Source organism: Molothrus aeneus, chromosome 15 (assembly GCF_037042795.1).
Source record: "Molothrus aeneus isolate 106 chromosome 15, BPBGC_Maene_1.0, whole genome shotgun sequence".
Lineage (NCBI taxonomy): Eukaryota > Metazoa > Chordata > Aves > Passeriformes > Icteridae > Molothrus > Molothrus aeneus.
In genome coordinates, this window is record NC_089660.1 from 6,832,902 (window position 1) to 6,858,107 (window position 25,206).

The 25,206-nt window shown below is 58.5% G+C and overlaps 1 protein-coding gene across 2 annotated transcripts in view; it reads left to right on the plus strand.

Annotated features, from left to right (window-relative positions):
• Window positions 1-2,061: 2,061 nt before the first annotated feature.
• The window catches only part of CAMK2A (calcium/calmodulin dependent protein kinase II alpha), a 34,253-nt gene continuing 11,108 nt past the window's right edge, over window positions 2,062-25,206 (plus strand). The window contains exons 1-13 of one of the 2 annotated variants that reach the window (XM_066560411.1): window positions 2,062-2,239; window positions 7,718-7,812; window positions 10,702-10,761; window positions 14,671-14,725; window positions 14,967-15,032; window positions 16,533-16,605; window positions 16,950-17,052; window positions 17,511-17,594; window positions 18,177-18,271; window positions 18,636-18,758; window positions 19,520-19,603; window positions 20,907-20,949; window positions 22,666-22,706. In XM_066560411.1, coding sequence (XP_066416508.1) covers window positions 2,178-2,239; window positions 7,718-7,812; window positions 10,702-10,761; window positions 14,671-14,725; window positions 14,967-15,032; window positions 16,533-16,605; window positions 16,950-17,052; window positions 17,511-17,594; window positions 18,177-18,271; window positions 18,636-18,758; window positions 19,520-19,603; window positions 20,907-20,949; window positions 22,666-22,706 — 984 coding nt within the window. In that variant the 5' untranslated portion in view covers window positions 2,062-2,177. The remainder of the gene's footprint in view (window positions 2,240-7,717; window positions 7,813-10,701; window positions 10,762-14,670; window positions 14,726-14,966; window positions 15,033-16,532; window positions 16,606-16,949; window positions 17,053-17,510; window positions 17,595-18,176; window positions 18,272-18,635; window positions 18,759-19,519; window positions 19,604-20,906; window positions 20,950-22,665; window positions 22,707-25,206) is intronic. The other variant, XM_066560412.1, reaches the window with a different exon arrangement.

Genomic DNA, 25,206 nt, shown 5'->3' on the forward strand with positions numbered 1-25,206 from the left:
CGGGGGGAGCAAGGGACAGAGCCCTCCCCTGGAGCACGCAGAGTCACGCGTGTGGGGCTGAGCACGTGTGGCAGCGCGGGGGTGGCACGGGAGGGGGCAGGTCACATTGCCGAGCGCACGGGGACACGAACGCAGCACAGGTGGGAGGCACTGGGAGTGAGGAGGGGGCTCAGAGCTGCCCACGGGCATCCTGGGGGTCCTGGGAGTGGGGGGCTCCTGCTCTTGCCTCTAGGGTTGCAGGGGGCTGCTGGGGGCTGGCAGCAAAGTGCTGAAGGAGGAGAGCGCTCCCACAAACATCCGGATGCACCGGCCCCCACGGCAGCCCCCACCTCCTGGCACAGCCCTGGCGTGGGGAATGAAGCCCCTTTTTGTGGGAGCAGCGTGGGGAGGAGTTGTGCAGATGCCTGGAGGCGTTTTGGGGACCGTTGTGTCCCCGGGGCACAGATGGCACATGTGCACTCCCTGCAGCCCAAGGGAGGTGCCCGGGGTGCTCTGCCCATGCCAGGGCATGGCCAGGGTGGGTCTGGAGGTCATCAGCCCTTGGGGACTGTGGGTCTATCCCTGTGCCCTTCCCTGGATGGGAATCGGTCCTTGCTCTGCCAGCAGGGTCCCCTGGATGGGACCAGCCAGGAGCAGGAGGCTGGATGCAGGGATGCAAGGTGGGGATGAAGGTGGGTAATGGTGCAATTAATGGAAAAGCCATTAGACCTTTCTCCTCCTCCCCCTCCTCTTCCTCACTCCGCCACTTGCTGTCCTCCTCCACTTCCACCTCCTTTCTTCTCTCCCTCTCTGCTCCTCCTCTCTCCCCTCTCAAAGATTTCTCCCTATTTTTGTCTGGTTAGAACCTTTTCTTTTCCTTTTAACCCTTCCATGGCAGCCTGAAGGGAGCTCAATCCATCTCAGCTGCCAAAGGCAATGCTCTCCCAGCTGGCACAGGGAGTCCCTTCTCCTGTTGTGAGGAGGGCCCTGCTGCTGCAAAATCATCCAGATTTGGGACAAAAGCTTAGTAGAGAGCTCTTCTGGGGGAAGTCAGCAGGTGGAAAGTGCAAGGGGTGGTGTAGACAGAGTGGGTGCTGCTGGATCCCCAGTGAGGGCTGGTGGGAACTCAGAGGGAAACCCCTTCCCTGAGGTTTTGGACCTCACAGCTCCACTTTTATTGCACTTTTTGTGCTTCCTTATGTTCAGCACAGCAGAGAGGCGACTCAGCAACAAAAAGTCCAAGGACTGGGGGGCCAGACCTTCCTCCTATTCCCACTTTGAAACTCCCCCCTTTCTACCCTGGCTGGGGCAGCCCAGGGACACAGCACCCCAGGGCACAGCCCTGTGCTCCCCTCTAGCTGTGCTTCAGGCCAGGCTGCTCGTCCCTCTCTGGGGGGGACCCTCAGGAGCTGCTCCACAGGAGCACCATGGCTCTTGGGGGACGCAGTGGGCAAAGGGGGGAGTGGGAGCAGCCAGCCCTCCCTGCAGTGGGATCAGGGCCAGCCCCTCTGGGGACCCTGGCTGGAGGCAGGACGGTGTGGGGACCTGGGGACCTGCCATGATTTCTCCAGCTTCTCCTGACACACTTCTGCTCCATCTGCTCCCTCCTGCTGCAGCGTGGCCCCATCCCACAGCCCCCAGGGCCCCCAGGAATGCTGCTGCAGGTACCAGCAGGGCCTGGATTTTTTTTTTTTGTGGGGGGGGGGGGGGGGGGGAGATAAGCAGTTGCTGGGGTGACAGCATCCTCCTGCAACATGGAAACCACGGTTTCCATGGAAACCTTTTTTGCCCCAATTATTTTACCACTGCCACAGCCTTTAATTTGCCATTAATAGTTGTATTTTAGATGTCCCCCCTTTGCAGGGGGGGGGTGACCCCCGGGCAGCCCCCGGGCCGGGTCCCCAGCAGGGCCCTGGTCCCCCAGAGGGCGGCGGGGTTGGGAAGCAGTTGCCCCGGCAACAGAAACAGGGCGTTTCTGGCAGCGGTGGTCACCATGGGGACGGCGATGCTGACGAAGGCTTGTGAAGCTGAGAAGACAAATTGCCCTCATCATTATCTCTGGGCTTGTCAATCAAATATATTCCCTTATTTACCTCAGCGAGGAGAGAGCCCCGGGAGCACACGGAGAGGGAGGGAGCGAGAGGAGAGCTGCTTGCCCCAAACTCCGCGCTGGGAGGGAGCATTTCCAGCCCCTCAGGATGGCCACCATCACCTGCAACCGCTTCACTGAGGAGTACCAGCTCTTTGAGGAACTGGGCAAGTAAGTTGGAGATGGGGCTGGGATGCTCAGAGCAGGGCTGTGCCCTGGCTGGCAGAGAGACTCAGCAGAGCTGGGAACTGCTGGAGATGAGGGAAAGGAGATGGGCATGGAGAGAATGCAGTGGGAATCAGAGAGGGCACGCGAGTGAGGATGGGGGCTTCCAGCCCCAGACCTGCTTCTCTGTCCCTGCCTGAGTTCAGGGGCTGCTGATGGGTGCTTGGCTGGGGGCTTGGGACACCCCAGAGGGCTGGAGTTACCTGGGAAGGGCTCGGCTGCCCCTCTTATGGAAAAGCTGCTCCCAAAAAAGGAGGCTGGTAGCTCCCTTGGGAAGTTCCCCAGCCGGGAGGAGGGACAGGACAGCTGAGGAGGAAAGCCAAAGCAGTGGACACCCCTCACATTTCTTTAGGGAATTTATCTGTGTGGATTCACTGGGGCTTGACTAGACCTGCAGGAGACCCAGTCTGCCTGGCAGCCTCCAGAGAATCCTGGTGGCTTTTGGAAAGATCCAGGGTATTTCCCACCCCTGTCCCAGTGCGGGTGAGCCATAGCCCTGTCTGACCCTGCTCTCCTGCGAGGGAGGGCTCAGCTCCTCGGGTGCAGGTGACATCGTGTGTGCCTGGATCAGTGTGTGTGTGTGTGTGTGTGTGTGTGTGTGTGTGTGTGTGCAAACAGAGCTGCCTGTGCCTGGCAAGGGGATCCTGGGGAGCACTGAGCACCCTGGGTGCAGCAGAGCAGGGGATGCCAGGCTCCCCGTGTGGAGGGATGCAGGGATGCTCCCCGTCCCGCCCAGCGTGTGGCTGTAGACGGGCGCAGGAGTGAGCAGGCATGTGCCTCTGTTTTGGTTTCTGTGCCTTTTTTTGGAGCTGGTGTGTAAATCTGGGCCGTGTGGCCACCATCCCTGCGGGGTGGCTGGCAGTGTGGTGGTGGGCTCGGGGTGCCTGTGCTCTGGAGGGGAAGCTTTGCCCATGCAGAGGCACAGGGACGCTCCGAGCCCGCAGCCCTGCGCCGCCTGGCACGGAGCAGCCTGTGCCTGAGCGTGTGCCCACCTGCACGTGGGCGTGTGAAACGGGGGCGAGGGACAGGGCAGAGATGGGGAAATGGAGAGGCTGAGACAGGAGGACTTTGTGCTGGCTGGGCTGAGTGCTGCTCACATTCCCCAGCCAGACTGTGGCACCGGGGTGCTGCTATGAAGTGCAGGAGGCAGAGGGACCCCCCTGTCCTGGGACACTCACACCCATCCCTGTGGCATCAGGGTGACAGAGAGGGGCTGGTGGACAGCAGGGGACTGGGTTGGGAAGTGGGTCCCTGTGGCAGGGACAGCCCCAGCTGGCACTGCAGCAGGAGGATGGGCACCCTCCGGGGAGCTGGTGGCAAGGTGGGATGTGGGACCTGCTTTTTCCAGACTTTTCTTGGCTTTTCAGGGCTCTAGGGCTTTGTGGTGGTGGCAGGGGATGGGCAGGTGAGGCAGTGGCTGCTCGGTGCCAGTGGTGAGGCTGTGGGGCTCTGGCTGGGCAGAGGTGGCTGTGGGGATGTGGAGGGGAATTCGCAGGCCAGGAGTGATGAGGGAAGACCAGGAGGGCTCCTGGAGGCTTCTGGGCTGTGACACTTTGCTGGGTGGGTGCTGACTGGAGGGCTGAGCACCCAGGCTCAGGGGCTGCCTGCATTGCCTGGCACTGTGGTCCAAAACCACCTGCACAGATGCATTTTAAAGGAATAAAGGAGCAAAGCTGGCGCAGCAGCTCATCCGCCCCTGTGAGCATCGCCCCCGACCACCCCAGTCCTGGGCTGAGGCAGGGGCAGCAGCCGCAGCTCCCTGCATCCCACAGCTCCTCCATCCACTCCAGAGGGCAGCTACAACAGCAGCACTGAGGTGTTCCCGAGTTAGGGGCTTCACCAGGTTAGCCAAGGTGCTGTGGGGCTGGTTGGGGATTTTCCACTGAGATGCTTTCCAGCACATCCTGGCACATTCAAAAATCAGCGCTTTCCCACGGGGAAATTTCTGCTTCATGGGCTTGGAGAGGGAAATCAGGACGAAGTGCCGCACCTCTGCTCTGCTGCGGCAGCTGCTTGCTTTGGGAAGTGCCGTTCCTGCTCCGGAGAGATGCTCCCGGTGCAGCCGGGGTGGCTCCGTCCCGGCAGGGCTGGGCAGGACGGCTCTCCCCGCACCAGGGAGCAGCGTCCTGCAAGGATTCAGAGCAGAGAGGCTCCATCCCGAGTTTGCTGTCCCCAAGGGACTGGGGCGGCTGCTGTGGAGCACACGGTGTGTCCCCAGCCCGGCCGGCAGGAGGGCAGGTCTGGCTGCCAGGCTGCTGCACCCGCCCCGTTCCTCCGCCGTTTGCTCGGCCGTCACCCACCCCGACAGCCGGGCAGGTGGGGTTTGAGATGCCCCACACCTCATGGCAGCCCCACGGTGGGGCTTTGGGGGCAGGCAGAGATGGGGAGGGAGATCTGCGGAGTCTGCCCAACAAGGCACAAGCCCTTGGCACATCCCAAGCACGGCAGGACATCTGTCCCGAGCGGGGCACACGGAGCCGGGGAAAGCCCACTCCTGCGGCAGCCCCCGCAAAGCTGAGCGAGGGAAGGAAGGGCTGCTCGGATCCCCCACGCTGGCAGGAGGGAATCGGGCGGGGGGCAGCGGGGGGGACAGGGAGAGCATCCTGCCCACGGCCCCCCGGAGTAGGACAAACATGAAGTGCAGCTCCATCGGCGCCTCCAAATCCGCCCCCGCAGCATGTTCAGGGAGAGGCTGGAGACAATTACCGTGCCGAGCCGTAGGATCAGCCCCTCCGCTCCCGGAGCTGCAGGAGAGGGGGCTTATTAAAAAAGGGGAAGAAAAAAATATGGAGGAACAAAAAATCCCCAGCCCACACTCTTCTCTCTAGAAAGGAAAAAAAATGCCTCGGAGGAGGAGGAGGTGTTGAAGAGAGGGAGGGTGGCAGCAGCACAGCCGGGCACTGGCAGGGAAGGTGTGAAAAAGGGAGAAGCAGAGCATCCTGGTGGCAAAGCCGCTGCTTGAGCTGGTGGGGAAGGCCCTGGGGACAAGGCACGGGGTCAGGCCTGGCCTAGGATCAAGGGACAGGGGCTGCAGGGCTGGGGCTCAGCAGTGCCAGGGCTCAGGGCTGCAGACAGGTGGGCTCTGGGCTCTGGGTCCAGCATCACCTGGCGGTGGCAGCCAGCCAGGTGACAAGGACACGGTCTGTGCCCATGGCCCTGCAGGTGATGTACCCAACCCCTGCTCAGACTGGGACATGCTGTCTCATCCAAGCCAGGCAGAGGTGGGGGCCTCAGCTGCCACCAGGGTTGGGGTGATCCCCACCCAAAGACCCAGAGTCCGGAGCAAAGGGACACGCTGCTGCCCATGGCCAGGGAACAGGACATGATTCCTTCCTTCCAGAGGGGTTTCTTGCAGCTCAGGGGGCTGAGCTCCTGCCTGGCACCCCCAGCAGTGCCTGCAGTGCTCCATGAACCCCTGGTGTGGAAGGGGATGCTGCCTTTGCCATGAAGATGCTGTACTTAGGTGGAGCAAAGGGGGGCTTTTTTCCCCCTAGGATGGAAAAATCCTGCATGGAGCTGAGTAGCAAGGGAACAGCCTGGCACAGGGAGTAGAGCCTGGCTGGGGGTCAAACACCCAGTGGGGAGGGTTCCTGGCTAATGCAGATCCACTAAAGGACACAACTGGAGCAAGGATGGGGGTATGTCAAGCATGCTGTACCCCTGGGTATCCTGCACCTGCATCCAGTGTTCCAGGTTCCACCCACCCTCCAGGCACACAGGGTTTTGCTTATGCTTTACAGACCACAAACAGACATTTGGTTTCTGTTAGGAAGGTCTGGAGGAGCCAAAACCAGGAATGCAGATGGGGGAATGAAACAGTCGCTTCCCATGACTCCCCTTTTTGTGCTGTTCAATTCAAATAAGAAGATGAGCAAGTGGCTGTGGACACTGGGACCAGGAGTGACCATCAGTCCCCAGCCTCCAGTGAGTCTGGGACACCCACAGCCCTCCAACCTGCTGGGTTCTGCAGTGAAACCCTGAGCTGGGGCGGAGGGACATCCCTGCTTGCTGCACTCTCTGCTGCAGACTGTCCTGCCACTGCAGAAACATCACACATGTCTTTAGGAAAAAACGTAGATAAGATGAGTCCCAGGGATCCAGAGGAGCCCACAAACCCGACACAGTGTGGGGCTCCCAGCAGGATGAAGAGAGCGAGCCCACAGGACTGCCAATAGCTCTGGCCTGCCTACCTACGGCAAGCTGGCTATGGAGCATTTTGCCCACCCTTTCCAGTTAATTCTTCCCCAGTTTTCAGGGGTATTAACAGCTCAGCTCTTTCAGCAGCCAGGATTAAATGGCAGGACGGGGAAGCTGGGAAGCACCAGGATGTTTTCCCCCAACTCCTGCCTGGCACGTGCTGTGAGCGATGCTCTGCGTGGCAGCACCGGGCGCGTGGGCTGCCAGCTCTGCTGGGGCTCCATCCCCATCCCTCCACACCCGCTGCTCGCCTGCTCTCCTAAAAATCACATTCCAACCCAAATTGCCCGTCTCCACCCGCCCCCGCCGCTAAAATCAATTATCAGCCGCTCTCGGCAGCCCGAGGCCTTTCATTGCTCGGCAGGGAGTTGCAGCGGGGTGAAGGGGACTGGGGGAGGGTGGGGCAGGAGGTGGGATTGCTTTTGAGAGTTATTTTAGCGATTGGAGAGGTTTGGCAGGAACGGGAACCTGGCACAAAGGTTGCGCTCAGCGGGGCTGGAGCGTGCGTGTGTGTGTGATTGCAGTGCTGCAGCTCCCAGCCTGTGTGTGTGATTGCAGTGCCACGAGCTGGCAGGACTTGGGGCAGGGGGTACCAGCGCAGGCAGGAGTGCTTGGAGTGTCCCATCCTCGTGCTTGCTCGCCTGCCAGACCCCAGGAGAGCTTTGCACATGTGCAAGGTGCAGCATCCATCCCTGCCCAGCTGGGCTCTATCCTTGCAGGGTCCCCTGGGCTGTCCCTGCCTGGGTGACAGTTTTGCAGTGGGAGGGGAGATCTGGCACTGGGCACAGCTGCCAAGTCCTGCTGTGACTGAAAGGTCTAGAACAGAGAGAGCTACACAGACTGAAGTGGCCGAGAGCTTCGTGGCAGCTGCAGCCACCACAGTTTCCCTTGGGAACCATTGCCCCCAGTAAATCCCTGCCCCTTCCCTCCTGGCAACAGGTAGGGCAAAGCCAGGAGGAAGAGGAGGAAAAGTGCCTGGGGTATCCCAGAGGAGCACGGAGGGGAGAAGCCCACATTCATCTCTAATTCTGCATGTGCCTCCTCCCATCACTCCTCAAGGACAGTGGTGCAGGGAAGCTGATCCCTATCCCTGCCCCAGTGAGCACCTGTCCCCATCCCCATCCTTGTCCCCACGCCTGTGGCTGCCCCTCACCCCACAGCCACACGAGGGCTGAGCTGTGCCTCTCCCACGCCAAGCCCTTCAACTCTGGCTTCTGCTGTTCCCAGGGGCGCTTTCTCCATCGTCCGGAGATGCGTGAAGGTGCTGGCAGGACAAGAGTACGCGGCCAAGATCATCAACACCAAGAAGCTCTCTGCTCGAGGTAAGGACTGAGGGTGTTTTGGGGAAGGCAAGAGGTGAGCAGGGCTCATGCAGTGGGGAATTTGTCCCCTCTGCATGGTGCTGGGAGGATGCCTTTGATGTGCAATGAGGTGAGGGGTCTTTGAAGGGGGACCCTTCGTGCCACCCTGTCCCTGCTGTGCTACTCCCTGAGCTCCTTGATGGATGGGGTGAACATTCCCGAGGAGGTGTCTTGGTGGCTGCTTGCCACTTCCCATCTGATCACAGGGATGCATCTGCAGCCTGGCTGTGCCAGGGGAACTCCCAGACCCCAGTCTGCCTCAGGAGCCAGAGAACGCCATTTCTGTCCCTGAGACCCCCCCACCACCCTGCACACACATTGCAGCAAAACGATGCTTACAGCCTTGCAACAAGTCAGACCAGCTTTGGGTGCAGGGTAGCACAGTTATTTTGGGACCATAACTTCCTGAGAGGGCCTCTGCTGACACCCCATCCCTGCTCTGGGGTCTGTAAGTTTTCTTACTCATATACCTACATCAATGAAAGGGGAACATCCCTTCAGGTGGGGATTTGACTTCATTTCTACCTGGAAATGGGCCCTCACCCCTCGCTGTTTTCTGCTCTGGTGGAACATACTGGCTGCTTGCTGCTGGAAGAGGTGCTGGGGGGGTCTGTCCTGGTGGGTCTATCTCCAGTGAGGCTGAGATGAGCCAGCACAGAAATCATCAACCAGCCCTTGCCCCAAGCCAGGCACCCCTCTGCCCCCCTCTGCCCCAGCTGGCAGAGGAGCTGTGGTGAGGAGGATTGAAAGGATGAGGCAGCAGATGCCGTGTCCCTGCTCCGGCTCCCCCCGGCTGCCGGCAGCGCAGGATGTGTGCGGGGAGGAAGCACCCTGCCAGGAGGGTTTAATTAACCTCCCTCGGTGTCTCTCCCAGTTCCACTGCTGACCTCCGAAGGCAAAACAGAAATGCAGAAAAGAGTGACAAGCTCCTTTCTGACCTGGAATTAAACCAGCATGTCGCAGGATCCCTCCCACAGCGCTGCCAAAGCGGCACAGCACCGGCACTGAGCCCCTGAGGTCCTCCAGCACTGACTCCTGCCCCTCATCAGGCATGCGGATCATTTTCTGCCTTCCAAGCCCAAGGCTGGGCTCTGGGCAGGGTGTGCAGTGCTGGGCTCAGCCCTTGGCTCCTGCCCGGGTACCCCAGCTGGCAAACGCCTCCCAGTTTTCAGGGCTGCCTGGAGCAGCAGATTGAGCCGCCCTCCCTGTGCTCCCTCCTGCCTCCGCTCGCCTCCTCCGGCTGTTTGCCCCGCTCCTTTCTTCCTGGGCTTTGTGCAGTGCCCAGCAGTCCCCTGCAGAGGCTTCACTGGGGTTCTTTACCCTGCTCTGTCAGCTGGAATCACCAGTGACTCTGGCTAATGGTGTGGAACCCCCTGTTTCTGCAGTGCTGGCAGGGAGGATGGCACTTCCCCAGGTACAAAGGGCAGGCAGGAGAGAGGTGGGGAGAAGGTGAGAGAAGCTGCAAAACATCCCCAGTCATGGTCTGTTCCTTTAGACATCCTCCTGGCTGCCAGCACAGAGGGGCCAGGAGGAGAGAAGTGGAGATTTTGGAGGAAAAATGGGGTTTGGCTGTGCAGGAGCTGGGTTTGTGGCATAGGAGAGGCTGTAACCCACCTCCCCAACGAAGTGCTTGCCCCACTGGTCACACTGTCCCTCCATCCCATCCCCATCACCCACCCCACAATGCACTTCAGTTGAGAACAGCCTGAACTCCAACCTCTCATTGTCACCCTGTCCCACCCTGGCAAGGCTGTCACCCATCGGGGGAAACAGTGTGGAGAGCTGAATGAGGCCACCAAGGTTATCTCAGCCTTCAGCTGACAGCCTCCAGCACAGGCAGCAAAGCTGACCCCAAGCCCCAGAGTGCCTCTGGGACAGGATCCTGCTCCCTGGGGAGGCTGCAGCCCTGCAGAGAAGGGGCTGCTCTGCTTTCACGGCTCAGCGGTCAGAGACACCCAGGTTTGGTTTGATGCAGAGCGAGACTCTGGGGTGTGAACCTGCAAGGTAGCAGTGAGAGCACTGAGAGACAGCAGCCCTAATTATATCCTCGCTTGTCCTGGCTGCTGAGTGCCTGCACAAAATGCCTCCAGTCAGGCACCTCCATGCAGGGCAGCTGGGTCAGGTGTGAGCAAGGAGAGAGGGGAAGAAACAAAGCGATTTGCAGATTCATTCTGAGCTGTCCCAGGGCGGAGGATTTTTTGGCTCAGCTCAGCTTGCTTTGCCCAGAGCTCTGTTGTCTCACATCCCCAAGGCTGCTGAAAGCTGGGGAGTGGGACCTGTGCTTCCTGTTTGGAGACAGGCACTGGTTCTGAGGTAGGGTTCTGCTGTGGAGGAGAGCAAAGCCCTGGGGTGGAATGGCTGACGATGGCGAGGGGGAGTGAAGCCCATAGCCTCATTTCATCCTCACACCTCTCACTGGTTCACTCTGCCTTCAATTGCTCAAATTGTACCATGCAAGACTGGCAGGGTCCTGGCTGATTGCCTGTGCCTGGGTGAATAGGAGAAAAAGGAACAGTGCTGCCAGCAAGGATAACCCAGGCAGATCCAGGGTATTTGGTAGGTGATCAGAGATTGTTCAGCATAAGAGAAGGGAGAGGGAAGAGTGAGGGATCATTCCAAACCCTAGATTGCCCATGGCATCAGTGCCTGAGGGGCTTAGCCAGGGACTGCATCTGTGCTGGGATTGTGCCCAATCGTGCCTTGATGCAGAACTTATTCCAGAATCCGTAACTCTTTAGCAAAAAGAAAAAAAAGCTGCTCTGTGCCCCCAGGTTTCCTGTGCCAACACCACCTCTTAGAGCCATTGATTCCTTTCCTCAGATCCTAATCTAGGGCCGTTGCCTCTTTCAGATCACCAGAAGCTGGAGCGAGAAGCCCGGATCTGCCGTCTCCTGAAGCACCCCAACATTGGTAAGTGCACCCCACGGCAGGTGCTCCATCCTGGCTCTGCTGCCCTCCCAGGTCCCAGCCAGGGCCAGGGGGTCTCCATCCATCACCCTGCCCTGTCTGCAGCAGCACGGGCTGCGTGTCCCAGAGGCCGAGAAGGGCTCGGTGCCGTCCTGCCCGGCTGATCTGCAGAGCCATCCCTCCTCTTCCTCACGGGAAACACCATCTCCAAATGGGGTCATGGGGAAAAAGGTCCCCACTGGGCACAGCGGGGCTGAAGCAGGTCCGGACTAACCCACTTGGCCACAGCTCCCTCGGGGAGCAGCGGAGCCCCAGGAGGCTGCAAGAGGCTATTTTTACTGCTCTCCCCCCGCTCGGGTGCCGTATTGCTGTGCGTGCTCCAAAAAGCGGCTGCGGCTCGGAGCAGCAGCAGCGGCAGCGCGGGGCGTGTGGGAGGAGCGATGGCGGGGGGAAGCGAAGACTTTCCCACCGACCGTCCATCTGAAAGTAGCCTCCTTCGGAAAAGCTGTTTCAGGAAAACTCCTGAGCCCCTGCAAAAGACAAAAATAGGCCAGGAGAGAGAGAGAGAGAGGGGAGGGGAAAAACTGCAGTTAAAAAAAAAAAAATAAATCCCAAACTCCATCGTGGAAGTGATGCTGATGCAGGCTCTTGATCCCTGCGGATGGTCTGGGTGAGCCCCCTCTTCTCTCTGCTGCACCCCAGGATGTGCCAACCCCAGTGAGATCCTGCAGCTTTAGGGAAAGCATTTGGTGGTTTCTGCAGCCCTCTGAACCCACAGTCAGCAGCTGCGAGGGTTCCTGCGTGGCTGAGCTGCTCCCTGGCCCCCTCACTGCTCCGGTGACCTGGATCCATCCTTCCCCAGGAGCTGCTGCAGCAGATTCAGGGAGCTAGAACCAGGGCCACTGGGACAAGCCATGTGGCTCCTGTCCCATAAATATTTCAGTTCCAAAAAAGACTGTCAGCTTCCATCTGTCTCGGGCACACGGCTGCGTGGCAGGTCTCCCCTTCGCTGCCGGGCTGCCGGACTCTGCAGCATTCCCCAGCCTCTGCTCCAGCAGGACCAGGAGCTGTCCTGCAGGGGTCCCTCCGGGGCCTCCAGCCTCCTCTTTGCACCAAAATACATGCGGGGATTGCCGAGACCTGAAGGAACACACTGCAGAGTGTGTGAGTAGGAAGAAATGCTAAACCTGGAGGAACTCACCGTGTGAGACCTGCGGGATGGCACCTGCAGGATGGCACCTGCAGGTTCCCCAGGTTCCCAGCTTGGCCACAGCTCTTTCCCACCGCTGTCTTCCACCTCGCCCTCTCCATCACATTCCCTTGGGTCTGGCAAGCTCTCTGAGGACTGAAACACCTCATCTGTCCCTGTCCTTGTCCCCCATCCCTACACTACCCCTCACTGTTTGGCTGTGACCCGGCAGCTTCAGAGCTGCAAAGGCTGGAAGGGGTTAACAGCATGAGATGCTAACAAGCCCAATCTGCTGCTATTTATACTCAGGAGGCTCTTCTCCACCCCCCACCCCACACCCTCTTTCCTTTCACCCCCCTCCACTGCTCCTGCTGCCTGGAAACTTGGGCTTGCAGCTTCCACAGGCGGCTCAGTACCCACACAGGAGCTGGAATGAGCAGTGCACTGCAGAGCAGCCTGGCCTGAGGAAGAGGAGGCACTGCTGCTGGAGGAGCCAAAACAGCCCTGTCCAGCCCTTCCCGGGGAGGAGCACCCCAGCTGCCAAGGGGCTTTGCTGTCCTCTTACTTGCTCCCTGCAGGGAGGGGGGGTCCTTCCATCTCCCATGAGATGCTGTTCCTGGAGGAACCAACCTGTGCTCTGTGCCGTGCCTGCTGGAGAGCTCACATGGAAAGCTCTGCAGGGGCAGTCAAAGGCAGGCCCAGGACCCCACAGCACACCCACAGCACTGGGTGATATACTAGGGAGAGCTGTTTCCATTCAGGGAAATCTTGCTTTATTGGGAAAACTTTGGCTGCACTCAGCCCTGGAGTTTGAGCTGCAGGTACTTGTCCTCTGACTCTCATTCCTGAAGCTGTGTCCTGCTCCTGCCTTGGCTCTCAGCTCTGAGCTGGAGTGGTTTGGCCAGTGTGGCTCTCTCTGACTATGGTCAGTAACAGATACTTGTAGGATCAGGCTATATTTAGAGCAGCTGCTCCCTCTTATACCTTCTTGGCTCCTGGCAGCCTCAGGCTTTGGGACTTCCCAAGCAGGGAACATATCTGGACCATATGCTTATGGTTATGCTGGCCCTATCCACACCAAACTCACCTAATCCCTCTGAGAATCCTTTGGCTTCTGTGGGATCCCAGGCGTGATACCCCCAAATCCCTCCCAGGCAAGATGAAACGGGAGGAAATGTGTTTCTTCCAGCAGAGGAAGGCAGAAAAGCTGGGGCTGTATGTTGGAGAAAAACAGAGCAGACACAGATGTCAGAGCACAGGGGATGTCTGCAGAGGCCAGCAGTCAGGAGGGATAACTGGGGAATGAGATGAGCAACTTGTGTCAGTAGTCAAGACCACAAGAGAGACAGAAAAGATTCTCACCAGCCCATCTGTCACAACAGGACATTAAATGAATGACATGCACACACTGAAATGTCCAAGGTAAAAAGAGAGTAGTTTATTTCCAAACTCCAGTATTCATGGACTTTCAGAAGTGACAATGGATTGAAGGATGAAATTGCTGCCTCTCCAGCCACACTGGTCAAACCAACAGTCCATCAATTCTCTCCTCCTCCAGAAAGGAATGCAAAACAATCATTATTTACATGAAAAGCGCATGAGAAACTCCATTACAAAACTGTAAACATCAGAAGTCTTAGAAGAACTTAGGAGAAGAGGGTGACACCCATCAGCCCTCGTTTGCTCTGTACCCTGGCCAGGTGAGGTGATGCTGCTGGCAACTTGCTCTTGGCAGCCTCTGGATTTGCCCACAGAGCTTGGAGACAGGAAAAGGAGCAGCAAAGTGGTGTTTGCTGGCCTGGCAGATAAGAGTGACATGGTGCAGTGTCTGTGCTCATTGCTGGGGTTGTTATCTCCCCTGGCTCACACTCAGTCTGGAGGATGTTTCCATATAGGGCTCAGCTGATTTAGATGCAGTAAAAGGGGCTAGGAGTAAAAACTCCCACAAAATCTCTCACCTGAATGTTTCTTTTTTCTTCCCTGATTCCCAACATTCTCAAATATGTTGGAAGTTGTATCAGGCTGAAACCAGGTGAGAGAGAGGAAGCACCGAATATTTATAGCCTCAAGGGAATCAAACAAAATACCAGGGGGCAGAGGATGCTGGAGAAGTGTCTGTTTATCCACCCCACCTGTTTCTGTGCCAGTCCCCTTGCTGCACACCTGCCTGCTAAGTGTGAGCAGGGATCTGAGCCTGAATAACCAGCATGCAGCAGGGTGACAGGTTTGTACCTGGCTGTACCTGGCAAGGGGTGTGCCCGAGGGGAGAGGGTGCCAGGAGATGGGGAAATTCATCCCATGAAGATTCCTAAGGAGAAAAGGAAGGTCATGAGCAGAAAATAAAAAGCCCTGTGGGTGCCAGAGTTGTTAGCTCAGCTCTCCGCTGAGCTCTCCCTCTGCTTGGGCACCTCTCCTGATGGGGCTGGGGACACCCATGCCTGGAGCCTTCCCAGTGCCCAAGATAGCCCAGCAGCTGCCTGGAACCCTGGCCAGGCACAGCCCTGGGGCACTCCCCAGTTTGGATGTGATCTTTGAGCCTTGCATGACTGCCCCAGGCTGGGGCCAAGGCTGGGGTCCCCCACCCAGCCAGTGGCAATAGCAAGAGGAATAGCCCTGCTGTGCCCTTCCCCAGCTCCTGCTCATGCCCAGAGGGGAGCAGAGGCATTCCCAGGGAGGGGGGTGGGAGCCAGGTGTACCCCATAACCCTTCTGTCTCTGCTGCAGTGAGGCTCCACGACAGCATCTCTGAAGAGGGCCACCACTACCTGATATTTGACCTGTGAGTAATGCATCCCCTACCCACAGCAGCTCCGTGCTGCCCCGGGGCTGACCTGACCTCCACCTCACCCAAGCCCTTCCCACAGGCTGGGTTTGACCCAACTCGGGTCCCCCAGCCCGGGCAGAGGGCAGGTCCCTGTGCTGCACCCCCAGTTCTCCCCCCTGCATGTGCAGTGCCGTTTCTGGGGGGATTGCCAGGGCTGGGTGTGCTGTCAGTAAATCCAGCCCCTGTTCTCCTGCAGGGTCACCGGCGGGGAGCTCTTTGAGGACATTGTGGCCAGGGAGTACTACAGCGAAGCAGATGCCAGGTGAGCCAGGCTGTGGAGGGGACAGGAGGTGTCCCCTTCTCTCACAAGCTGCTCCCTCCCAGGGTCCTGCATGATTGGCTTTCTGCAGCACCAGCTCATTCTGTTCTGGGAGGTGTTTTACAGCCGGTCTGCAACACATACTCATAGACTGGAACTGTGGTGCATAAAAACCCCAAAACCACCCAAAATGCTCTTTTAAACTCACCCAGCTCCTGTGCCAGGAGGTGCATGTGCTGCCATAGCACTGGTGTCCACTTTGACTCCTGTGGCTCCCAGCCATTGCCCTCAGCATCCTCATCCTCAGGATGCTGGGATAGCCAACATCTGACCTGCCTGTACATGAACTGGGTGTTGGGTGCTCCCTGCTCTGGGGGCACCAGGGCTCCCCAGGCTGGCAGGGAGGAAACCCAGCACTAGTGGCCAGCCAGGGCCACGATAGCACAGACACCCTGCAGATGTCACTCCTTCCCCCTGGAGCTGCATTCTAGCCCTCTGCAAGTGTTCCTCTGGCATTTGCCACTTGAAAGCACTGAGGAGGAGCAGTCAAGACAGGCTGTGCTGGAGCTCTGCTCCCTCCCACACTCCCACTGGCACTTTCCAGGTACCTTCTGCAGAGCCATTTCAGCCACCCCTTTGGTCCCTGCAGCTCATCCGGGGGACAGGATTAGTCTCACTCTTTTGAGGGGACATGATCTGGCCCTCTCCAGTCTCCAGATATCGCTGTACCTCTTGGCTTTGCCCCCAGGCTAAGCATAGCCTGTACGTCCAAGGGGGTGGTAAACTCTACACTGCCTCCCTGCATGGAAATATCCTTTATTTCTAGGCAGAAAACAATCTCATTTAATGGGCTGCCTGCACTGAATCCACTTACAGTCCATCCACTTATTAGTGTCATACAAATAAAATAAAATACATGTAAATAAAGACCTTCTGCCTTGCACATAAGCTGTTTTGGAGCAGAAGTGATCAGTGCCTCTGTCTTTTTCCCTTCCTGTCTCACGCACACAGCAGAGCTGGAATGTAATGAACTAGATATAAAGCAAGCAGACACAGCAGAGCCACCTGCATTAGAGGAAAGCAGGGAAATGGGGCTGGAGCAAAGGTTGCACAGAGCACATCTGCTCTGCCTGGGTTTGGAGACCAAATCTTTGCTGGTATTGTGATTTCACTGTTGGTCTCCAGCTCCCCGCCTCCAGTGCTGCTCCTGTGGGGTCCCCGTGGGCTCAGCTGTGTCCCCTAAGCTCCTGCTCACCATTATTTGGTGCACAATAGCTCTGTTAGGTTCTTATTGGGTTAGAACTGCTCCCCACAGGTGTGTGGGTGTCAGTGGAGGGGGATGCTGAGCTGGGCTGCAGGGCTGCTGATGGGCAGAGGGATGGGGAGAGGGGTGAAATGCAGCAGAACAGAAGTGTCTGACAAAACTCTGCCTCACCAGGCACTCGTGTGAGCTTTCTCCTCTCTCCCACAGCACTTGTGTGAGCTTTCTTCTCTCTCCCACAGCCACTGCATCCAGCAGATCCTGGAGGCCGTCCTGCACTGCCACCAGATGGGGGTGGTTCACCGGGATCTGAAGGTAGGAGCTGCAGGCAGAGTGCCTGTGGGAGGACAGGGGACCCCATCTGTGATGCAGAGCCCTGGGGAACAACGCCCAGAGTCCTTCAGGGTGCTGAAACAGCAGGGAGGAACTCGTGCAGGGCTGCGGGAAACCCACAGAGCAAAGACCACTCCGGAGTGAAATGACAGAAGTTGGGGTAGGGAGTCTGGGATCCAGGGACACCAGGACAAAGAGCAGGACAAAGCAGTTAGGGAGCACATCCAGATCTTCCTCTGTGCTGTGCAGTGCTGGGAAGCTCCCCCTGCCAAGAGCAGAGACCCTGAGGGGTTTTCACTCCTCTCTGACCCCATCTCCTTCTGCAGCCCGAGAACCTGCTGTTGGCATCCAAGCTGAAGGGGGCTGCCGTCAAGCTGGCTGACTTTGGCCTCGCCATCGAGGTGGAGGGTGACCAGCAAGCGTGGTTTGGTGAGTGGGACTGGCCTGAGGCGGGGCATGGTGGTTCAGGGGGCTCCAGGACCCCAGCCCAGGGTTTTGGGAGGGCCCCAGAGCACCAGCCCGGGAAGCACTGTGGATGAGCAGGCTGATGTGGAGCAAACAGCTCCGTGGGGACTCTTGAGTCACCGAGGTGTCCTAGTGAGATGGACAAGCCAGCAACAGGGCCAGACCAGTGGGGGGAAAGTGCTGGAAGTGCAGAGCAGAGCACTCCAGCCTTGGGCACCATCTGGGGTTTGGCAGTGCTAGAAAAACACCGTTTGCTCTGGCCTGGGGAGTGACAGAGGCCTCTGTCGCGGGGCTCGGGGTGTGCCAGCCCCGGGGCTCTGGCCGTGCCTGGCCGGGAGCAGTCCCTGCCGGTGAGCTGGGGCAGGGGCTGCCTGGCGGCGGCAGTGACGGGCTGTCTGTGCTGTCTGTGCTGTCTGTGCCAGGTTTCGCCGGCACCCCGGGATACCTGTCCCCCGAGGTGCTCCGGAAGGACCCCTACGGCAAAGCCGTGGATCTGTGGGCTTGCGGTGAGTCAGACCGGGGCCGGGCCGGGCTGGGCTGGATGAGGCAGGCTGCTCATCCAGCGTGTCCCAAGCTGCAGTTTCCAGTCACACCTCAGCGAAGTCAGGGTGGAGGATTTACCCAGGAGATGGCACATCACCCTGGGCAACACACTCTCCCCCAATCCAGTGGCACCCTTCTCTGCAGGATCACCCCCCTGTGGGTGCCTAACTCGGAGTTATGCACCCAAAGCTCCCAGTCAGATGAGATCCTGCCTCTTCTCCCTGTGGTGCTGGTGGAGTCAGGCAATGCCTCCCTGCAGTTGCAGCCTTAGGGGAGCCTTTTTCCATCCATGATGGGGAGGAGGCACCACCCACCCCTGCCAGGGCACCCACTTTGGGCTGTGTGGTGGCTGCCACAGCCTTGACCCTCCCCAGGTGCTGAACGGGACCCACCAACAAACCTTTTGCTCTTTAAACAGTGACCAAATCTCTATGCTTCCCTAATTTCTGTTTTTCTGCTTGAGCTTGATCAGTCCCCAGGCTGTGTGTGCCCCTGCTGCCAGCAATGAATTGTTTCCCACTGATCCCATCTCCTCTCCTGGGCAGGTGTCATCCTCTACATCCTGCTGGTTGGGTACCCACCCTTTTGGGATGAAGACCAACACCGACTCTACCAGCAGATCAAGGCTGGGGCTTACGATGTGAGTGGGTTTGTCTTGCTGTTCCTTTCACAGTCTCCTCTCTCTCCTGCTGTCCCTGCCTCACAGCTGCTGCTCTAGAAGAGCAACCAAGACAAATTCTGACTGAATTGGGAACAAGCACTTTCCTCTGCCCTGGTCACAGAGCATTGGCCTCATTGCCATCCCCAGCACACACACTGGCACATTTCAGGGCCACTTTGTGAGAGAGAGAGAGGTCTTATCCTGAGCCTTCCAACTTCTTTCTTCCTCCTGCTTTTTGGTTTTCCACCTGGCAGCTCTTTCCAGTGGCCACCAATTCTCCAACCTGTCCCAAGTGCAGAGGGACTCTCTGCCATGTCTCACCCCCTTCCCTTTGCTTTGGCAGTTCCCCTCCCCTGAATGGGACACGGTCACTCCTGAAGCAAAAGATCTCATCAACAAGATGTTGACCATAAACCCCTCCAAGCGCATCACGGCCGCCGAGGCTCTGAAGCACCCCTGGATATCGGTGAGCTGGGGCTCAAGGAAGAGAGATCTGGGCATTCACAAGTGGGGAACATCTCACTGGGGATCCCTTGGTATCAAACATGCTGCCAGCTCTCTTCTGCATCCTGGGAGAATGGTTTCCTGGCAGGGTTCCTCTCAATGCTCTCACAGCAGCATTTTCCTTGAGATTTTACAGCAGCAAAAAGCTTGTGAGTGCAAACAGCGTGTTCCTGGGGGACCTGGTGATGGGAGGGACACACAGGCTCCCTGCCCTGGTGGGAACTGACTAATTTCTCAGTGTCATGCTGTCCTGGGGGGGCGGGGGGGTGGGGGGTGTCTTTCTTCAGGGGCAATGGGAGTAGGCTCATGTTTATCCATCCATCCATCCACTCCAGCAGCAGTCCCTCCACCCTTCATTGCATCCTGCTGTTTCAGCTGCTGGTTCTCACTCTGAATCAGATCCTAAAGGCAGGAGGAGTCTGTGGGCCTGACCAGACATGTGCAAACCCTGAGCACATTGCTAAACATGGCTGGTCAGTCAAGGGGTTAACTCAGGGGGCAGCCAGTTCTCCACACACCCCTACCACCAGAGCAGATCCTGCTGACTCCAAAGCTTCCATCTCCCACTGCCCATTAAACTTTTATCTGCTGCTGCTGCAGGCAGCTCTGGCCCGAGCCTCGGCCGTGGGAGGTCATACACGTGTGTGAGCATGTGAGAGCCAGGCTGGGGGGCCCTTTCCCCCAGAACTGCTCTGAGGCAGCTTTCTCTCTCTCTGCCCCCAGCACCGTGCCACCGTGGCGTCATGCATGCACAGGCAGGAGACTGTGGACTGTCTGAAGAAGTTCAATGCCCGCAGGAAGCTGAAGGTAACTCTGTCCAAGCTGGCTGCTAAATGCACAATCAGATCATTGGTGGGCTTGTCCCCTGGGTGGGAAATGACAGGGTGGTGTCTATGGCAGTGGTGTGGGGGTGATGGGCTTTTGGGGACCCCCATTGTGAAGAAGGGGAAGGAGACTGCGTGGGGTGACAGATTCATCTGGCTGGGGTTCCCAACTGCTCAAAGAAAGCCATGGTGAAGGAAAGCACTGAGTTACACTGGACACTGGGTGAGGACTTTTCCACTGGAGCCAGTGTCCAGATAGCTTCTTTCTGGGGCTGGCCTGAGAGGCACAGTGAGACCCTTTTCCTGATGGCCAAGAATAAAGTGATCCACAGACAGACAAAAAGTTCACCCACCCCAGCAGCCCCACAGCCTTTCCCTTCTGGGGTGCTGCCATGCACCACAGCCTGGACCCCTCTGAAATCACCATCTCCAGCTTGAGCACCTCCCTGGGGCACCCATCTCCCGGTGCTGCTCAGCCTCAGCTGGCAGCAGGGTGCTGAGAATGGGCTCTGGAAATCACAGTGCTGCCTGCAGAGTGGGGTGAGGCTGGTCTGTGCCACAGCCTGAGCCATCAGTGCTCGAGGCCTGAACACAGCGTGACACAGAGCAGTGCAGCTGCAGGCCACTTACAAGATTATCAAGCAAAGAAACTGGCCATAAACTATTATTACTTTTCAGCTAGACAAGTAATCAAATTAGTTCAGGCATGCTCTTCAAAATAGTAATCCATTACTGTAAGCAATTAGTCCAAAGTAATCTTATTATACACTTAGCAACTAGTTAGTAGACTCAGCTGGAAAAGGGGAAGGATTTTTACAAATGTTGTTTTGTGGTGGTGATCTTTGCGTGGCTCCCATGAGCAACCCCTGCCCTGCTGCTCTGAGCTGGCACAGCTTTAATCACAATTAGATCCGGTTCCACTCCCAGTGGGTGCCCTTGCTGCCAGCTGCTGGCCCCAGTCAGTGGGGTTGTGCTTCATCTAGGACAGGGCAGTATGGGAATGAAAAGTGCCCTGCAGATATTTAATATCCCTTTAATCTCGGAGGGAAGGCAGTTTTAGAGAATGCAACCCAATGCCAGCCATGGTGCTGGGGTATGGAGTCAGGTATTGAGAGCTGCTTTTGATGGCAGGAGGAGAATATCAATCCGTGGGCCAGTTCCTTCCTTCCCGTGGCTGGGGGACAGGTGCTGAGCAGGGCTTTCCTCCCCCAGGGATGGGGGGAGCAGCAGGGTGCAGGGACCTGGGGTCCAGCACGCCCTTTCCTTCTGCCTTCCTTGTCTTTCAGGGAGCCATCCTCACCACCATGCTGGCCACCAGGAACTTCTCCGGTAGGTGCTGTCTCTGGAACTCATCTCCTTGTCTTACAGGATACCCAGGGCAAATCTGTAGGGTCCCTGGAGAGCTGGCTTTGCCTCATGTGTCACAGAGAGGCTGAGGTTGCAGCCTCGTGCCTCTGGGGATGTGTGGCTGTGGGTGCTCCTCCAGGAGAGGTCACCTGGCACCTCCAGGCTGGCTTCTGGCTTGGGATGCAAGAGAAAAAGTGTGGGGTTGAGGCTCAGTGATCCACAGTGCTTTAGGGTTTTGGGGTTTGTGTCCACCCAACCATCTGACAGGAATGGGGATGTGGGTGCTGGGGGCAGCAGAGCTCAAGCAGCTGGTTTGGTTTTGTGTCCTCCTGGAGATGTTTGTGGCTCAGGGAGAGCATCCTCTGCATCGGGAGTAGGGAAAGGCCCCTGGTGCCACCGCAGGCAGATGGCAGCAGGATCTCACAGGTCTCTCCCCAGGCAGGTGGATGCTAACCCTGCAGGATTCCCCACTCTCCTCCTGCCTCCCTACATCCCTGGTTCTGCCATGGAGACAGGAGCAGCTTGGCAGCCTGGCCTGTGCACTGGAGAGGTCTCAGTGCAGCCAGAATCCCTCTGCTCCAGTGCCCTCCCTGAGAGCTGTTCCTCTGGGGACACCTCACTGCATATGGGATGTCACAGGCGATTCCCCAGGCATGGAACCAAATGGAACCGTGTGACTGCAGGGCTCAGCCACCCGCTGTCACCTCCTGCCCTGCCCCAGTGCTGGGGACAGCCCTGCGGTGGTGCTGCAGGGCCGGGACACACCAGCCAAGCCCTGCACGCTGCTCAGCTGGCTGGTGGCAGCTCTTTGGGGTTAGTTGGGTGTTTCAGGGCTCTTTGCTGAGGCTCCCCGAGTGCCAGGTGTAGGAGGTGGGCAGGGGTGCCAGGGCAGAGGGCTGTGGCCAGGGCTGCTCTCTGCATTTGTCGTGGGGGGATCGCGCTGACACATTTAGCACTTGTGGCGGGCGCTGGAGGAGTCCAGCAGCTGGGGGGATCCGATGTCAGCCCCACGCCGGGAGAGGCGGACAGGAAGCACCGAAAGGAAGGAAGTTCAAAGCATCTCTCCTGGTGCTGCCCGTCCCACGCACGGCCCAGGGGCTCAGCAGTCCCTCCTGGCCGGGAGCTGAGGGCGGCAGGCGCTGGGCTCCGGCGGTGCCGCCTGCGCTGGGCTCCGGGGCACCGGGTGTGCAGCCGGGGGGCCGGGGCAGTGTCGGCAGCGGAGGGTGGGCTCAGGGCAAGGCGCCTGCTTCTCATCCTTGTCAAAATGCGGGCTTGCAGCTGTCGGGCCGGCGGGCCGGCAGCACATGATCCCGGCAGCATGGGGCTAAAATTAGAGGGCGGCAGGCGGGCAGCCCATTCCTCCACACTGCACCACGCCGGGTCAACAGCACGGCCCGGGCAGAGCCCGCCTCTGCCGGGCAGCCCTGCCAGCCCCTCCAGCCGCCCCAGGCGCTTGGCGTGACGTTAGGATCGGGTCATGCCCCGGGCCAAGAGCCGCTGCGGTAGGACAGGACGGCGCTGGCAAGGTCGCCCCTGAGCTCCCACGGGTGCAGCGGTGATTGCTGGAGAGAAGGAGAACCCCAGCAGCCGGGCCGGGGGCTCCTGACACCCTGGCACCCAGCACCATGCTGCTGATCCTCGCCCTCCTGGTCCTGGTGCCCTGCCTGGCTCTGCTAATCTCCTTCCTCCTCTCTCCAGGAGGCAAAAGTGGTGGCAACAAGAAGAATGACGGCGTGAAGGTAAGCTGAGCCCCGGTGCCCTGCGCTGCCTGCCCCGGCGCTGCCGGGCGGTGCTGGGGGTCCCTGTGCCGGGGGTCTCTGTGCCGGGGGTCCCTGTGCCGGGGGTCCCTGTGCCGGGGTCCCTGTGCCGGGGGTCCCTGTGCCAGGGTCCCTGTGGCCGTGCTCTCCTTGTGCCGGGGGTCTCTGTGCCGGGGGTCTCTGTGCCGGGGGTCCCTGTGCCGGGGGTCCCTGTGCCGGGGTCCCTGTGGCCGTGCTCTCCTTGTGCCGGGGTCCCTGTGCCGGGGTCCCTGTGCCGGGGTCCCTATGCAGGGGGTCTTTGTGCCGTGCCGTGCCGTGCCGTGCCGGCGGTGAGCGTTCCCGTGCCCCGCTGGCCCTGGGGGCTCCGTGCTGTGCCCGTGCTCTCCGCTCGGCAGTCCCTGCTGCACCCCGCGCTTTAAAGGGCAGCTGCTGGCTCGGCTGTCCCGGTGTGTCCCCGGTGTGTCCCCGGGCTGCTGCCAGCACAGGCAGCGCACAGGAGATTTTGCAGCGCAGGGGCGAGGGCTGGTGCTGGATGGAGGGTGCGCTGCGGGAACTCGCTGCTGTTTCAGTGCCGGCAATACCCTCGTGTCCCTCGCTGTCCCCAGGGAGGGAGAGAGGCAGAGGCTGGAGCAGGACAGGGGGCAGCAGGAGGCAGCTTTGCACCCCAGGACCATGGCTCCAACAGCAGCTCTCTAGCGGGATGGGTGGCCTCATCTCCTGCTGGCTCAGCGTGGGGGTCCTGCTGCAGCTGGTGAGGCTGGTGCCAGTTCCTGTCCCATCCTGTACCAAGGGCTGGTGTGCTGCTGGGTGACACGGGGGTGCTTTTAACAGTGCTGCTTGTCCCCTGTGCACAGTGCAGACAGCAAAGAAACATGGTGGTGCTTCGACAGAGTAAATGGCTGGGTGATGCTCTAAAAGCAAGTTGGTCCTTGGTGGATCTTGTTTCTTGGGCTGCAGAGCCTGCACGTTCATCAGCCCCTCCGAGGTGGGGGTGCAGCTCTGCTCCAGGACAAGGTGGCAGCAGAATTCTGCTGTTTCTGGTGACATGGAGGTGTGGTGGATAGCAGTGGTTATTGAGCTCTGTTAAATTCCTCCTGCAGGAAGGAATGGTCCATGTGAGGGTCCTTCTCTCCTTACCTGTTCCCTTCATAAATACAATGGATCACTCAGCAAGGAGAGCTGGTGTGGTGACATCCTCCATCGTGGTGACATCCTCCATCGTCAGGCAGAGCTTTGGGAGCCCGACTGCCATGTGGCTGCTCTTCCTCCTGTACAGGGGCCCTTTGCTGGGAGAACCTACAGAACCTTCTCCTGCCCTTTTGCAGGGACCCAACTGTTGGGCTGTGACAGGTGCAGGGTTTTGGAAGAGCAGAGCCCTCAGCCAGCTTCTTCCTTCCTCAGTAGGGATGGTTGGTGAAGCTGACAGTATAGGGATGGCATGTGTTTCTCTCACTCTTCCCAGGCCCAGCAGCTGGGACAGGAGAAGCCTGCAAGGACTGAGACCGTGCACAACCCTCCAACCTGGGCTCAGCTTCATGAGAGGCCATTCTGGCCATGCAGTGTTATTCTGCAGCATGAGGCTGATGGCCTGGATGGCTCTGAGAGGACATTACTTTGGGCTGTCAGGATATCAGGAGACTCCCAGAACAGAATTAATAGGGCTGGGGCTGGCAGATCCCAGGGCAGTAACAACACCCCTGGTGCCAGACACTGCTGGCCTGTCCTCTGCTGCTCTGAGGTCCTGGTTGCTTCTGAGAGTCACCTAAGATGTGTCACCACAGGTAGAGCTGACTTGGTACAAGCTCCTTGCTGGAGCACAGGTGAGACCAAACAGAAGATGCATTTTTAACCTATTAAAGGAGAGATTGCTGGATGAAGAAGCTTCATCAGGCAAAGTCCTGAATCTAATTTTCCAGCAAAAAGGGACAGTTTTGAATTTCTGTGTTGTGGTAGACAACCATTTGCCAGCCCAGCTTGCTAATGATGCTCCCTGTTGGACTTCAAAGGAGCTTTGAGGTCAGACATTATCCTGGGAAAAGAGGCACTTCCTATAGCAGCAAAATAGCTTATTTGGGTGAACAACCTTCTGGCTCTTCACTGAAACTCAGTGGGGAGAGTCTGGTTTGCATCCCCAGCCCTCAGCCCTCACTGGCCAGAAGGGAGCAGATGATGAGGCTTCATTCTAAGTGCAACCTACCCACCAGCACTCATCTGGAGAGTGTGGACAAACTCTGAGAATGAATTTGCTTTTTTATTGCTCCCTTTTCAACAAGTAAAGGGGAGACAGCTTGGCTAGATGGCCAGGAAGGTGCAGGAGGAGAAGACAAGGTAGAGACAAGCTCACTCCCAACAGCTTCCTTGCATTGTCCACCTTCAGCATAACCATCCCCACCTCTCATTTCCATGCTCAGCCTGGGGGAACCTGCAGCATAACTCATTCACAGGGAGGCTGGGTGTTGTGGGTGAAGCTCTAATGGCCCAC